The 16208-nt window shown below is 39.7% G+C and overlaps 1 protein-coding gene across 1 annotated transcript; it reads left to right on the top strand.

The window, feature by feature from the left end:
• The first annotated feature begins 258 nt into the window (after positions 1 to 258).
• CLDN1 (claudin 1) lies at positions 259 to 15905 on the top strand. The gene is made up of 4 exons (XM_059920772.1): positions 259 to 686; positions 9182 to 9346; positions 11513 to 11597; positions 13310 to 15905. The coding sequence occupies exons 1-4, from the start codon at positions 464 to 466 to the stop codon at positions 13470 to 13472; spliced, it is 636 nt and encodes a 211-aa protein (XP_059776755.1). The 5' UTR covers positions 259 to 463; the 3' UTR covers positions 13473 to 15905.
• Positions 15906 to 16208: the final 303 nt, after the last annotated feature.

Genomic DNA, 16208 nt, shown 5'->3' with positions numbered 1-16208 from the left:
AAGAGCTAGGGGAGAAAAGAGAGGACGTGAGCTCGGAAACACTCGGCGTACCTGCTCCTCCTCGGCCTGTCCCCACTTAGGGGGCGGGGCCTTCCGGCCCCGGCCGCGTGGGCCATCGCGAGCTCCCACGCTCCCTCTCGCTTCCCCGTAAGCCGCCCCGAAACCGCCAGGGGGCGCTGCGCGGCGGTCGGGCAGACCGGGGGCGGGGCTGCTTTAAATCGCGGCGCCCAGCGGCTCGGCGTCTCAGTCCCGGCCCCGAAGTAGCCGCGGCTTCTCGCCTACCAACTCCAGCGCCAACCCGGACCCGGACCCAGAGCTTCTCCAGCGGTGACGCAGGGAGCAGGGCTCCCCGCAGTAACTTCCTCCGCGCAGCTCCGCCACCCCCGGGAGTCCCGGGGCGCACCTGCAAACTCCCGCTTGTGCAACGGCCGCCCCCGAGCCGGTGCGGGAGCCCGAGCGAGCCATGGCCAACGCGGGGCTGCAGCTGCTGGGCTTCATCCTGGCTTTCCTGGGCTGGATTGGCTCCATCGTCAGCACGGCGCTGCCCCAGTGGAGGATTTGCTCCTACGCTGGCGACAACATCGTGACGGCCCAGGCCATCTACGAGGGGCTTTGGATGTCCTGCGTGTCGCAGAGCACCGGGCAGATCCAGTGCAAAGTCTTCGACTCCTTGCTGAATCTGAACAGTGAGTGCACTCCCTACTCCCGCAGCTGTGACCCAGGGACCCAACCCCCCAGTGGCTCCGTTTTGGAGTAGTAGCTACCGAACGACCCTGTTGTGTGATGTCTATCAACCTTCAGTGGATCAAGTCTTCTGATCACGTGCTCTGCCGTGAGGAAGTGAGAGAGACCTGTGGCTTGGGGAAGGGGAGGCCCAGGCCTAAGCTCTTGTTTTTCCTCTGACACCCTGGGTGACACTTTTCTGTAGGTGTGGTTTCATCTTACATGCCCACGACTGGGGTGGTGATGGAGCGAGTGAAGGCCAGACTCGAACTTGAGCTCTTAGGCCTCTCCTGGGCATTCTCAGATTCTGTGAAAATTGAAGAACTGCAGGGTTGGGTCCAGAAAATGATATGCCTTGAAAAGTTTGGAGCCTGGTAGCTTCTCCAGTTTGTAAAATTAAATAGATAATCCCAAAGTTATTAGATAGGATTTTTTTTTTTCTCAATCTATCTTTACTGTGGGTTTTCATAGGAAAAATCACATTCCTACATGGAATGTCTCAACCTAGTGTCTTCTACTCACTTGAGTTTGAATCTTTTGATTCTTTTGACTTTTAAGATCCAGTAAGTGTGAGGAAACCCCTATGCATCCCCTTCCGTGACTCCTTTTTTTTTCAAATAAAGGAGCAACTTTAACTTTTTTTTTTTTGGCTGCTCCAGGTCTTAGTCTCGGCACGAGGGGTCTTCGTTGCGACATGCCGGCTCCTAGTTGTGGCATGAGTACTTATTAGTTGCGGCATGCATGCGGCGTCTAGTTCTCTGACCAGGGATCGAACCATGGCCCCCTGCGTTGGGACCACAGAGTCTTACCCACTGGACAACCAGGGAAGTCCCTTGAAGAAGCCTCTTAAGATTCTCCAGAGGGTTTAGCTTTCAGGCCAAGAGTGTTCAGAGGAGGCAGATTGTATAACGTTATTTTGGAAAGTGAAGGTGGGTGGCAGGTGGAAAAAGGATGACAACAAAAAGAAGTTCTAAATAACCTCCCTTCATAATCTGAAGGGAAGAATGGAGCCCCTGAAGACAAATGCCACAAAGGAGACACAGCTGATGAGTGCAGCATTCAGGAGAGTGAGGGCGGGTCTTCTCTTGAGTTTCTGCCTTCCACAAAGGAATTTCTGTGTCATGGATATTGGCTTCTTATCTCTGTCGGGTTAGAAAGGATTATGTAGAGAGAAATAGTCCTAAAGATGGTGGAAAGACGACAGGAATTTTTTCCTTTCATTTTTTTTTTTTAATAAAAGCTTTTGAGTGCCTTGTCAGAAATTCATTAAATTCCCACTTACTTAGGTAATAACAATTCATGGCTAGAGTATCTTCCTTGAGATATTACATTAGTTGTCCCGAACCTTGTGTCTGTCATGCACTTGGACTGAACTGAAGAAAAGCTTCCTTAGTCTTTGCCTAGACAGACAAGCCTGCCCACAAGTCCCCTTTGTGTGCTGATGGTAAGCAGTGTTGTCGTCGCTCAACTTTACTTCAGTTGTTTTGTCCCCCTCCTGCATGTGGTTTTGTCAAAAGCTATATACTTTAGAGTTGTTAAATCTGTGCCAAATCTGTTTAAACCGCTTGAGTACCTCTGGAATTTGGTGAGTCAGTGTACATACGGTAGTTTTTAGTGTTGTCATTTCAGCTTTTCAAAGTTGCCGTATTAGGATTCTTTTATGCCAAACATAAGGAGTATATTAGGTACACACCTTTATAGAATCATTGAATCTACCCATGGATGGATAAATACATGTAAGGAATTGTATCAGGCATGTCATGTTGAGGAATTGGCAGATGGAGACCGTTCTAAGGGCGATTCCAGAGAGGTCTCTGATTCCTCTGATCAAAATAGTTCATTTTCTACACGTTTAAATAGGTTTCCTGTTAACTGCCTTAAAGGACCAAATGAAATCAGATTGATCCATGTTGTCAATACTCAAACAGGTCATCCCTACTCATGATAATGTGTTAAAATGTTTTATTTTCATTTATTCCTAATTAATATAGCTGTTACAGTTTTTAAAGCTGTGGCAGAAGATCTAAACAATACCTTCCCTCTACCCCCATACACAGTTTGGAGATTTCTTCCTGATGAATTTTTTTTAACTCCAGATCAGACCTCTCTTTTCATTTTCGTTAAAGCCAGAGTTTATCGAAGGTGGGGCTGAGGCCTTTCTCTCAAAACTGATTCTCAGAAGAAGGAAACTTGACTCACTTGGACCCTCTCCAACCTGCCAGTAACTAACTAGATGTCTTTGGATGGAGGCCAGAGAACCTACCTGTCTCCGTTTCCCTACCTGGACAGTTGTGTGCACACCCACCTGATGTAGAGAGCTGGGGAGGTGATTCATTGGCTGGTTTTGGTATAGTTCTGTGACATCTAGAGGTGAACAGGATTATCTGTACATTTAAGCAGTGTTCCTTGTAACAAGTTGTGTTCCACAAAGTGCTTTTAGGTAAAAAGCTTAGCTAGAAGTTTCTTGAAATTGTACCTTGTTCTTTTTGCCAGTGGAGCCCATTTGGCAACTTAGGGCCGAGATTCCGGGATTTATCAAGGTTGTAGCACTAGATGATGTTAAAATCCCTTGTTCCCTTTCTCTAATTAGTTTCAGCTGTAAAAAGCACATGACAGTGTCTGTAGGGATACGGTGTGCATAAGCCAATATAGGAAAGGAGATACAGCCAGCCTTCTTTAGGTGGTTCTTGCAAAGCAGTTTATGAAAATGTAACTGGGAACTTCCTGGGGAAACAAATCTTACACCGTGGATTGCGGTTTTACTATGGTTGAGACAGTTTCACTTCCATCCAAGTATGGATGTTTATTGACATTGATGACTGATAGCTGGAATATACAAAAAAGAGTGTCAGATAGAGTTGCAGTCGACTTTTCTTGATTAAACTGTGCATCTTGCCTTGTTTTGATCCAATTCTCGAACTTTTGGCAAGCTAGTGCCTATTTCATGTGCTTAGTTAATTGCTTCTTCTGGCTTGACTTTAATAGCTAGAGCTGTCCAAAGAGTGGGTTGCCCCAGGAGGTTTCATGGTGGGAGGTGTGAAAACAGGAATAAGTAGGCGTTTTGAAGGAATGTTGTAGGGAAAAATCCAAGTCCCAGACAAATGGGAGGTTAGGCTAGACTTTCTCTAAGTCTCATCTAGCCTTGGGATTCTGTAATTTGTTTACAAGTTCCTCTAGGCTGTTCAGCTTGCTTTGCATGAATCCACATGTGTGTTGGTGCGCTTTAATAAGTATTGGTTGTCGGTGAAGTTTCCCAGCACTCTCACCATGATGTTAGGCTCAATCAAAGAACAAAATCACTGACTTGGACAGTCTTTGAAGCACAGGCAGAGAGGAGGGCACCTGCTTACACTTCCCTAGACTGCGTTATGCCTGCTGAACCAAGGGTGTTTAAGGGGCCATTTGTGTTCAGATCCGTTTCAAGAATTAGTTCTGACTTTTGGAATGATGAAAGTCAAAACCCAAAGCCAGGCTTGAGTACTCAATTCTTACCCTGGTCTTGCACTAACTAACCATGTTTATAATGGTGACCCACTCAATCTCTCTGGGCTGTAGTTTCCCCGCTTATGAAATAGGGCAGAGTGGGAGGAATGCGGAGCTGAATCCATGACTCATTCATCCATTCGACAAGCATGAGCCAGGTCCTATCCTTGTTCCTAGAAATGCAGCTAAGAAGATTGGTAAGATGCAAGTGTTGATTCCTCCCAGTGCCAACATTCTTTGTTAATAACTGCAGTGATGGAGCAGAAACAGGCAAGGGGCATAGTTTAGGTTTCCTTGATTGGAGTGATGAGTAAGAGGCACAGAGGTAACATAGAAGCGTACATTTAATTATGGGGCAATTTCTCTAAGAAACAAACAAGGTAGCAAAACTGCTTGGCACGTCCTGAAAAGGGGTGGGCCCTGCCTCATCCCAGACCACAGTTATTGACTGTGCTGGAGTCCTAAGGTCACACCCAACGGCCACCAGTGCATACGTCAATCAAATGGAAATGCTAACAATGAGGACTCTTGAGAAACTTTGAACTTGAGCAAAAGTGAACAATTTAATAAGGGAAGAAGTCATGGGAGTATAGTTCTGTGACACTCTGTGATGAGTTCATTTAATTGCAGAGGAGAGAAGAGGATTTTTGTTCTAGTCAGCCAGTGGTCAGTTTATTTATTTGCCTAATACTTATTAAGGAACTACTGATGCAAAGAGAGACTGTGTGAGGATAGAGATGTAATTAAAATCTACTTTGTTTATGATATATAATCATAGGGTAAAAATATAGTAATATGGCTAGTAAACAGCATGAGCAATGTCACGTAGTTAAAGGAGATTCTGCTGCTTGTATAGTAAAACTTTAGAAAAGCTTTAGAAAAAAAACTTCCACTGACTTGTCTATGCTTGTCTTTCTACGCTTATGTTGATTAACTTCACTGTAGTAGATCAGTAACTTCTAACTCATTTCTTGTCTCATAAGTAGAGATCTTTGTAAGTATGTTTTCAAATTATACTTTCAGGTTGCAAGTGGTAAGAACTCCTTAAGAAGTCTTTAATCTCAAGATTATCAGTCTAGCTAAGCATAATATAATTAAAAGACTGCCTTCTCCGTGTACTGCTGATAATGATGAGGAGCAATAGTGTAACTTTTTGAATGTTTGCTAACCATTTTCTCCAAAGACAACTTTAGTCGGTGATAATAATATTGTAGAGGTATCTGCAAATTTAATGGGCCAGAAAGGAACATATTTGCTTCTAGATCTGAGCCAATCAGGTCAACTCAGAGATAATAGTTCAAGACTGTATCTCTCTAGTCTAAAATATTTTGCAGCTTTCAAATATTTCTCAACTTCTCTGCCCTACTGATCATTGTTCCACCAGAAGAAAAACTTCATCTTGGAAGCTAATTAGATGCATAATTTAGAAATTTAGAAAATTTTTAAAAATTATATTGGGTTAAACAAAAAGTATGAATTTTTTCTCCCTAGATGAGTTTCTAGCTTTTAATGATCTAAACTAGATCTGGCTTTATGTAGCAAGATTTTAGTATGCTGAGGCTTTCTAGGAAGGTGTTTCTCAGTATTATTTCAAAGATTAAGCTTAACACAGAAGAGTAGTTTTACCTATCATAGTAGAATTTTTAAAGGATAAAGACGTGTTCAAATTTAAAATCACTGAACACAGATTGAATAATCCGTGAAGCTTGCCAGGTACTGTTCTTAATGCTTTGGATGGAAATATGAACAAATATTTGGCCAAGTCATCAAGGAGCTCACAGTTACATATTTTAGATCTCTGACTTAAAAGGCTTCCATAAGACGTTAATTTGAAGGATTCATCTGGTTCCACCTTAAAACTGTGCAGTTTAGATTCTATCTGCACATAAAACCCTCATAACTTGTAATACAACACTTGCTTACTTTGATTTGTAATTCAGCATTACATATGCCCAACTAGTGAGTTTTCATGCTGTTACGATTCTCAGCCTTTTTTTTGTATTTTTACATATCCCCCACACATATCACTGTAGTTAAGAATTCATCCAGACGTCTCCAGTGATGCAAGATGAGATTTTGTGACATTTCCTAAGTCAGTGGATACCAGGACGTAAATGAAAAAAAAAAATTGCTTCACAAAATAACACTATTGCTTTGTCAGATTTTTCAAAACAAGACATGATTCCCTTGCTCTATATGGTTTACATGATTCCTGAGTATCATGGAAAACCCCCCCCTGGGTTTTTTTCCCCCATTTTCTCCATAATTTTTTGTGCGTTATGAAAATGATACATTGTTCTATAAAGAAATGAAACATACTAGGGTTTGTAGCACACAGAACAAAACATCTGTCCCTTCCCCCTTAGAAATTTTGTAAAAGTAGTGGAAAGAGTAAAATGGGGCATGAATTAAATGTGCTTTCTTTGAGAACTGAAAGGGGAACAAACTTAGAGATGAAGACAGTGAAAATGAGATAATTCCAGGCGAGTGCAGGTGGAGCCTTGGAGTGGTTGATCCATGCACGCTCCCTGCCTGGGTGGTTTTATACAAGCCTGACTCAGGAGATTGAGGCCCAGCAGACTCCTCGTGAAGAGTACCTTGTGATCCAAGTGCTTAGACCTGCTGGGCTGGTGGCCTGCTGTTTTCACATGAAGCACAGATCGGAATGATTATAGAAGCTGGGTCTGGTTTGGGGCCCTACAACTCAAACAAAGTAGAAAACTTAGAGATCAGAGAAAGCAACCACAGTGGTGAATAAAGGGTTGGAAAACTGAGCTTAATGGACAAACAAACAAAAGGTGGTTGAGAGATGTAAGAGGCTATACCTACTTGAAGGGCTATCATATGAAGACAGAGGGTAAAAATCTTGTCACCTCTTCTTTAAGACCCTCCAGTGACCTCTGATCACACTTAGAATAAACTCCAAACCCCTTCCCCTAGCTTGCAAAGTCTTACATGATAAATGCCTTCTGCCTACCTTGCTAACCCACCTCATTTTACTTTTACATCCTGCCATACTCCAGTAGTGACTAGCTTTGCCAGTTTGTCCAGGATTGAAGACCTTCTCAGGAGTCAGGACTTGTAGTTTTAAAACTGAGAGAGTCCTCGGCAAACGGACAGGTGGTCCCCCGTCCTCTACATGGATCATTGTGACTTTCAGTATCTCCTCTTCCAGTGTTCCTTTGCCTGAAATGCTTTCCTTCTAAGTGAAACTTAGGACCAAATCTGAAATCTGTGTGATGTATAAGAGCTTAGTTATTTTACTTTTAATTTTCCTTCTAGGTAATGACTGTCTTTGCAAAAACTGTTGGTAAACCAAAAGGAAGGACACACCATAACTGTGGAGTCCTTAGTACTTTCCTCTTCATGCCACAGTATGGTTTGTGATTCCAAGGAAGAAGTTTCACAAACCCATGGTCCATGAAACCTGTGTTTTGATTCAGGAGTTCTTGTACCACCCTGGAATCTTACAATAAGTGTGTGGGTACAGTGCACACTTGCCCACACGCATTTATGGGGAAGTAGATCTATGAGGGGAGCATGGAAGTGCCTATGATTTGATTTTAATTGAATCAAGTAAAAATCTATCTTGGCTTCCAAAATATCTCTCAAATGCAGTTAAAAAAATGCCTTTGATACTTTCAAAAAGTGGTTACTATGATTTTATCATAGATTGCCTGGTTATGGCAAGGATGGAAAAATTAATTTAAAATTGAATGATATTTTAGAAATCTTTAGTCTTAATTATGATTTGTAGCCTAGGTTCTCAACCCTGAAAATACTGACCTGAGCCTAGGTCTAAATTAGAGAGTGAGATATAAAACCTTTCCATGATGTCAGCCACTTTTGAAGACCATCAAGAAGTCAATTGTTCCAACTTCTCAGTTAGAGATAACCATCATTCACACTTTACATAATAACAAGATGGTCCCAAAGAATAATAAGTAGCTCACCCAAGATAGCATGCTCAGTTACAATGTAAATATTTATATATGCAAAAAGACTTGTCACCTGTTAACACTGTTAAAGAGATAATGATCTTTATTTGAAGGAGAAAATAAAGATAGAATTAATCAAACTCATCTAACCAGCTTAGTTTCAGCTCTTTTTTCTTTGAAAGTCTGTGTGTCTTTATGCCACAGTGATGGTATCACCTTTTTACTCTTTAAGATACTTACTGGCATAATCTCAAACTTGGCCCTATCGATTTGACTGTGATTTAGTATACCAATGACAATAACAGGAAATTAGAAAATTAGTGGAATCCTGAGAAATACTACATTGAATTATCTGCTATTTTACAATATAGCAGTTTAAATAGTTTTAAAAACTGGTGTTATCTCCGAATATAAACCAACTATGTTCCAAAATAACATCTCAAAGGCTATTATGTTTTGTTCTAAGAAAATGGTATTCGTATCTCCCACCCTACCGCCATCACTGGAGATACACGTGTTGCTCCAGCCATGACAATCTATGAGAAATTCACTTGTTGTCTTCCAAGTTCACCCACCCAGATTTTCTGCAGCTTGATGAGTGGAGTATAAAGCTATTGACTATTACCAAGATATATTGTAAACCATTTTAATTATAAATGTTTTAACATTAAGGATAACACATATGCTTGTTATTTCAGAATTAAAAACTCCATTAGTAAGGATTAAAAATGTATTAGTTCAGCTAAACCTATTCAACCAAATCATTAATTATTTTTTCAGAGGATTTTGAATTTAATGTTGAAAACATAAACTGTTAGAGCTGGAGGAATTCTTATTCATCGTTCAGCCAGGTATTTGTTTTTCTGGAGAATAAACTATGTTGGTTACCTGCAGAGACATCCCTAGAACCAGGGTCTCCTGATTCCTGGTTAGATTTTCTCTCTTCCATACAACATTGAAATATACTTGGTCTTCTACCACTCTTCTCTTGTTGGTTTAGGCATGATTTTTACATGTTCTAAGATGTTTTCTGCCAGGCACTCTGCAAGCAACCCGCGCCTTGATGGTGATTGGCATCCTGCTGGGACTAGTAGCCATCTTTGTGGCCACTGTCGGCATGAAGTGTATGAAGTGCCTGGAAGACAACGAGGTACAGAAGATGCGGATGGCTGTCATTGGGGGCGTGATCTTTCTTATTTCAGGTAAGAGAGGCCCTGTCCCCCTTAGACCTTATTAAACTCTCTCTGACATGGGTTAAGGTATAGTTTTTGGTTTCCTTAGATTATGGTGGATTTGTTGCACTTGAATCGATTGAATTCAGTTCCTTTAAAATCAGAAGACGTAAGAACCTTAAGTCCATTTGAGTTTCACATTCTCAAACAGGAACCAAATGAAAATCTGTATTCACAGTGGACAGGTTTATTCCTTGAGGTTTCAGGTGCCAACCGGTTGTTAGAACCATTCTCCCCAGGTGAAGAGAGATTTTTCTATCTAGCAAACACTGAGGGACAATTCTATGTAATTCAGAAAATTTCTGTAGTGTCTCTTCCGATACTACGTGGGAAAGATGGGGAATGGTGAGAGAGAACATAAAGAATGTGTCAATCATACAGGTGTGGGAGGAACGAATGAGACTGGGATTATTGGAGGAAAATGAGGACATCATTCCACGTGGGCAGACCTGACTCCAGAATAAACAGGTTTACCCATAGATTAGTGAAGAGAAAGGTCAGTTGGAATGGAGGCGAAATGTTGGAATGGTGGGGAATAAGAGTAAATGAGTTAAGAAAGAAAACAATAGAGAAAGGTCTTGGAAAAAAACCTTGACAAAAGAGTGAGATTACATTTTCCATAGAAAATAAATGTGTATGTATTGCTTTATTCAAGTGTTGATATGTGACCTTTGAGAAAATGAAAGCCAGAAGAAGACATGGACAGGTCACTTGTAAAGCCTAATAATAAGGTTTATATTAAATAAGATTGTGTTTATATATAAAACAATAGACTATTATATATAGTAGTTGTCTATTGTTTTGAAATGGACTATTATATATATAGTGTGTGTATATATATATAGTAATAGTAGTATGTAGTAGTCTATTGTTTTTGAAAACAACACCAGTGATATAATCTACCACTAGGAAACACTAGAATTAGACTTTTTTCTCATTTTCTCTTTAACAAAAGTATGTGGATTTCATCAATAATGAAGGAAGAGTGCCTGTGGCTTTGCTAAAGGTTTGGTTAAAGTTTATTCAGATTACTCCTGGATAGCATTTTATTCCCAACAGTTTGATTTTACATCAAAGGCTGTGAATGCACTTACTGTGTAGGACCCTTCCTCCGCTTGCCTTCTTGTAACTCCCGTCCATCACTTCCCCAGTCTCAGGGACTTCCTAGGGAGTGAGGCTTGCAAGTTCCACAGCATTTGCATGGTCTACTTGAGCAGCCAAAGCAATGGTGTTTTCTCTCAAGCATTAGAGGCAATTAGGTTGGACCACTTTTTTTGTAGGAGGAAGGGAGCAGAGGGGGTAGCACAGAAATATTTAATCTGTCTAAATTGATGGATTTTTAGAATGGCTATAAAAAGAAGTTATTTAATTTCTTTGGATAAGAAAAATCAAGGTGTTGTATACTTCTTACAAATGATAGAGTGGGTTATTTTGACTAAGTGGTTTCTCTGGCCTTACTGAAATGTGAAAGGCATGAGAAATTGAGTGTTCAGCACATATTGATCTGATGTGGCACTTCAGCGAATCTCATGGCAAGACCTGGCACATCTGGCCAGTGAGGCTGTAGGAATTTAGGTGATCTAGTGCACTCTGAGACAGGTCCTACTCGTTCCTGCAATCTAGCTATTTACTTTCATTTTGATCCTTCAGAAATGTGAATTTTGAGTTTTGGTCAAGAAGAATGTAGAAGGGTTTTCATCTTCCCTTTTGTATTGTAAGTGACTAGCTTTACTAATAAGGACTTTGGTTTTACCAAAAGTAGTCTAACACACTGATGTATAACAATATATTTGAAAGAGATCTTAAATGACATGAACCTGCTGAATATTTCCAACAGAATGTTGTTTGTGCCAGTGACCTTCAACTCTAAGTGAAAAAAATGACATGAACATTATAAACTATGCCTAACTCCAACCTAATATTTTTGTCTGTCTTAAGAGAATACTTAGAATAAATCACGTCTGAACCTCTAATCTCCCTAAATTAAAGTCGTCTGAATTAAAATGGATTAAATTAAAAATGTCAGCACTATTGATGAGATTTAATTCTTATAAAATACTTGTAAAGTTAATGAGCCGTATATTTATGCTCAGTGTTCCATAGTGATTAACAGTCTTTTGTTTTGAATTTCTGTAGGTCTGGCTATTTTAGTTGCCACAGCATGGTATGGCAATAGAATTGTTCAAGAATTCTATGACCCCATGACCCCGGTCAATGCCAGGTAATGCTGTTCACTCCTAAAATAGTTTGTTCTCTGAGAAAATACCCTTTTAATGTTCTGCAAAGTCCAACTAGTGCCGTAGCTTCCCAGATTTGCTATCCAGAATTTTATGGAACTTCTGTCAAACTTGGAAATAATTTGAATGGCCTGTGACTCATGTTAAAAATAGTCTGATAATTGCTTTAACAGCCTGTATTGATAACAAAATGAACTTCAAAGTAGAAAAGTTCTAAGCTATATACTTTCCAAGTGTGTGCTGGCCCTTTTTTCATATTTAAAAACTGTTTTTAATGTTAATAAAGATACCAACATATTTGAACTTTTATTTTTGAAGTGTATTCTGAAACTTTTAACACTTGTGATTATTTGTAACTAAACACAGTTTATGACTGATTGAAAAAATAGTACTCTTGTAGAGGTTAACAAATAATACGTCATTTCTAATGGTTTAATCCTGTTTATGAAAAAACAATTTATTTATGAAAAAGACAAGTTAGCACTTTGAAATGTTGTGTTTCATCACAACCATAAAAATAACTTTAGAAAGGTCATCCTTCTTAATATTGCAGGTTGTGGAAGTTAAAGAGCTGACTCTTGGCTCTCACGTAATGACACGCTTTGATCAGAGACACGCTCTTTGTCTCACTGTGTTCACATCTTTAAAGCTGAATAACTATATTCTGAGTCAGAATGTTAAGATGTAATTATTGTTTGTTGAGTGCTAAGATGAATGGATGAAAAATCCCAGTGGTGGAGAGATAAGGTGTGCTTCTTTGTGTGAAATCACCCACATAGAGGAGAACACATACTGCAGTGATTGTGTTGGAACCCATCCCATAAGATCTACACTGTAAAGACAGAATCTGCTGGAGCTCAGTAGGCTAAAATTTTACCAGTAATGGATATGAAAGCACTTTATAAATTGCTAGGCACTGTACGCTTATTTACATTGTCTCACATGATCCTGAAAGCAGTCCAGTGAGGCAGATGGAGTCATCCTGCTTTAAGAGAAGCAGCAGCTGAGGTTGAGAAGAGGAGTTACTGGCCCACAATTTAGCAGTTGAGAGTTTGCATCAGAATTCAAACTCAGGCCTTATAACTCTAGATCCAGCCCTTCTCTCTCCTTATTGTCCACCATCAGTCACAGATCTTCTCCCCAAAAGTATGGCTTCATACATCCACCTGGATGAACTTAACCTAGAATGATCTATGAGCTGCTTAGAAGTCTTTTTCGCAAAACCATAAATTTCGGATTTCAGTGTTTATCAGTGATTGACTATTGAAAACTCTAATAGTCTCCAACACCCTCTAGCAGTTTCTTTGTAGAATTTGATTGCTACATGGTGATAGCATGACTTGTTAAGTTTTAGCCTAAGAACCGTGGTCCAAACCTGACTTCCAAAGTATATAAACATGCTTTACAAGTCTCCTACGCATGGAAAAGTCTCTGGAACTATTTGTATAATTAACCTGGTGTTGCATGCCACATTGCCTGATCTACTATTGCAAATTGTCAACAACTGCAATGTGAACATTCTCGTGTGTGTGTCCACAAACCTTAAAGTACTTCACAAAACTTAAAGGGATCATGGGGGATTTTTTTTTCAGTGGAAAAAATATAATGAGTATGATATTGATTTCATTCTTTAATTATATTAGAGAAGTTTCCAGTGATTCACTGATTAAGCAAATACATTTTCCCTTCTTTTTAGGTATGAATTTGGTCAGGCTCTCTTCACTGGCTGGGCTGCTGCTTCCCTCTGCCTTCTGGGAGGTGCCCTACTTTGCTGCTCCTGTCCCCGGAAAACAACATCTTACCCAACACCAAGGCCCTATCCAAAACCTGCACCTTCCAGTGGGAAAGACTACGTGTGACACAGAAGCAAAAGGAGACAACCCTGTTGGAACAATCAGAAAATGAACATTGAAATACTGTCATTGGCATTAAGATGTTAGATTTTGACTATTGTAGTCTGAACTGTGGTATTACCAAAAAAACATATTTTGTTAAATACCCATTGCTAAAAATGACTTAGTCTTATTTTATCTCCTTTCCTCAATATAAGAGGGAAGCCTTTTCTATTTGTATTACTGCTTCCCACTGAGTCATCATCTCAAATGTGGGGAGAGGGCATTCCTTAAATATATATAGGTATGTACATGTACATATTTTTCTATAAAAAAGTTAGGTAGTAAAACCTCATTATGTTGGTACCAGCATTCTTAAAATATATCTAAAAGAAGAAAAATATATTTATATTGATTAAATAAGTAGTTTATTTGGTATTCTTCTCTTCTTTCTTTATGTATACATATATAATATGTCAAATATCATTTACCCTCCTTCATCAGCTTTTAATGTCTTTCACAGAAGACCTGACCTACTTTACCAAGTATGAATTATTTCAGTTCTTCACATGTGCCCTTTTCATATGTTTGTATCATATTTTTTTTACCATGATCTTATAGCACTTACTCTGTCACCATTCAGTCATTCTTCATGACTTTGTTTTTTGTGAGATTGGGCTTAACTCTAGATTCTGATAACACATTTATATGCCTACAGTTTAATTCCTAAAGTCAATAAGAATCTCTTACAGACCAGAGTTTTGGGAGCAGATCTTTCTGTGTGACCAGATGGTATATTCCTGTTGACCTTCCCATATGCTCCCTGTACTCTGACCTGTAACACACTTGTTTGCTTTGAAAATATTTGTCCCCTTGAGGAGCTGTGTGCTGCTTTCCCAAGTGTTGTGACACAATTCTATTGATTGAATTTTTTGACCTACTTATTCACAGTTGTATATCCTCCCAAACTACCTTTTTCTTGTCCCCTTCCTCAAACTGTATTGTTTTCTCATATAGTTTACCTCGTCCCAGAGAAGGATGGCCTTTTTGTCTGAATGAAGTGCTAGACCTTCTGTAGTGACAACCTGATGACAGATATTCTCTCTGTAGCTGTAAGCAAGTCACTTAATTTTTCTCCTCTTTTCCCATCTGTCAAATTGAGATAATGATACTTAACCAGCTGCTAGAGTGGTGTAAGTATTAATTAGTTGATATTATGCTCATTCTTTGAACATGAAGTATGCCTAAGTAGTGTCTCTGTTTGCTAAATTGTCTGTTAAGAAGTCATTGAACCAAACCTAGACACAGGCATCTCATTGCTCGGCACCTTCCTTTCTCCACAGACCTGTTTCCTTCCTTTCAACGGTGGCCACCATGCTGTTGGTGCTCTGTTCCGTTTTAACAATTGCCCTTAGTTTTCCAGTCTGTGGAAAATGCTCCTTCACTCGAGCAAGATGATGTAATGGGAAGGGTGTTGACTTCGGTGTCTGGAGACCTGATGTGAGTCTTGGTGCTATCAATTACAGTGTGAGTTTGGGCAGGGCACTTGGTTGCCCTAGATTTACTGCTTCACTTATAAAAAGAGGATTGTACTTCCTGACCTGCCTACCTCTCAGGGCTTTTGTGGGGATCCAGTGAGATGGGATACATGTAAGTGTGATTTTGTGAGGTAAAAAGTATTATACTAGGGGAAAGAATTAAGGAATTTAAGTGCATAGGTTTTGGATTACTTTTCAAATGACTGAAAAGAGACAATTTGTAAGCAATAGGTTTCTTGCTTTAACCAACCTCTCAAGTGATGAGACACTAAAGTGAATTTCAGATTACTAAGTGAAAAGGATTCTGGGGCAGTCTTAATTTTCTTCAGTCACTATGGCCTGATGCTTTTTGTGGCTAAGCTTTTCTCCTTTCAGGAATGCGGACTTGACCTAGGACAAGTTTGCAGATGTAATGGGTGGAACAGGGTACATGTTGGCAAACCAAAGAATGGAAGATTTTTTTTCTTTTAGTAACTTGCAAAGGTATACAAGGTGGATATCTGTTCTGCAATGTCATCAGAGGTGTTGCTATTAGCTGGCAGCTAACACTGCTAAATTAGGTAGTTTGGGAATGTAACTCATAGTGAAACCGTATAGGGGATATTATCCAAAGGACTCCATCATATGATTTGAACCTAGTAAATTTTAGTGTGTCTTCCAAACCTGAAAGTCTGTGCTCCTAGAATGTATAATTCAAAGAACTGCTACCTACATAGATCCTAGTGATGGGCAAGTATAAATACATGTGGTTACTAGTTGCTAAAGTCTGAAATCTATAGTCCAAAATGGCCAACAGAATGGTTACACCAAAATTTATCTAATTTTGATATTTTTGTACTCTGCTACCATACCTGGAAACAGACAAATAGGTATTTTGGGGTTTTGTAATGGGAATTGTATAAAGTGTTACTCTTTTTCAATAAATTGTGTTTTTTTTAATATAAAATAAATCCTTGTTTTTTGGGGTTTTTTTAAATCATTTATTTCAAGATTGCTGTGCTTGGAAGAAGAGATGGCTTGGGATAGGATCTGACTCACCATGTGTTACTGGGAAAGAGCTATGTTGCCTCTGCACCACCTGTCAACTATTTGAGTGGCTCCACCCACTGGAATGCCCTATTTCTCTCCAACTGTGCTTTTCCTCGTCAAGGGTGGTGATACAAGAGAATGTCAGGAGACGTTACTTCATTTTCCTCATCCATAGAAAGGGGGCATGCTACAATAA

This window comes from Balaenoptera ricei, chromosome 4 (assembly GCF_028023285.1).
Source record: "Balaenoptera ricei isolate mBalRic1 chromosome 4, mBalRic1.hap2, whole genome shotgun sequence".
Taxonomy (NCBI): Eukaryota; Metazoa; Chordata; class Mammalia; order Artiodactyla; family Balaenopteridae; genus Balaenoptera; species Balaenoptera ricei.
Note: the sequence above shows the minus strand (reverse complement) of the source record. Positions and strands in the feature narration are given on the sequence as shown.

Coding starts and splice junctions, on each gene's coding strand:
- CLDN1 (XM_059920772.1), top strand. CDS start 464: ATGGCCAACGCGGGGCTGCAGCTGCTGGGCTTCATCCTGGCTTTCCTG. Junction 687..9,181: donor CTCCTTGCTGAATCTGAACA/GTGAGTGCACTC, acceptor GTTTTCTGCCAG/GCACTCTGCAAGCAACCCGC. Junction 9,347..11,512: donor CGTGATCTTTCTTATTTCAG/GTAAGAGAGGCC, acceptor GAATTTCTGTAG/GTCTGGCTATTTTAGTTGCC.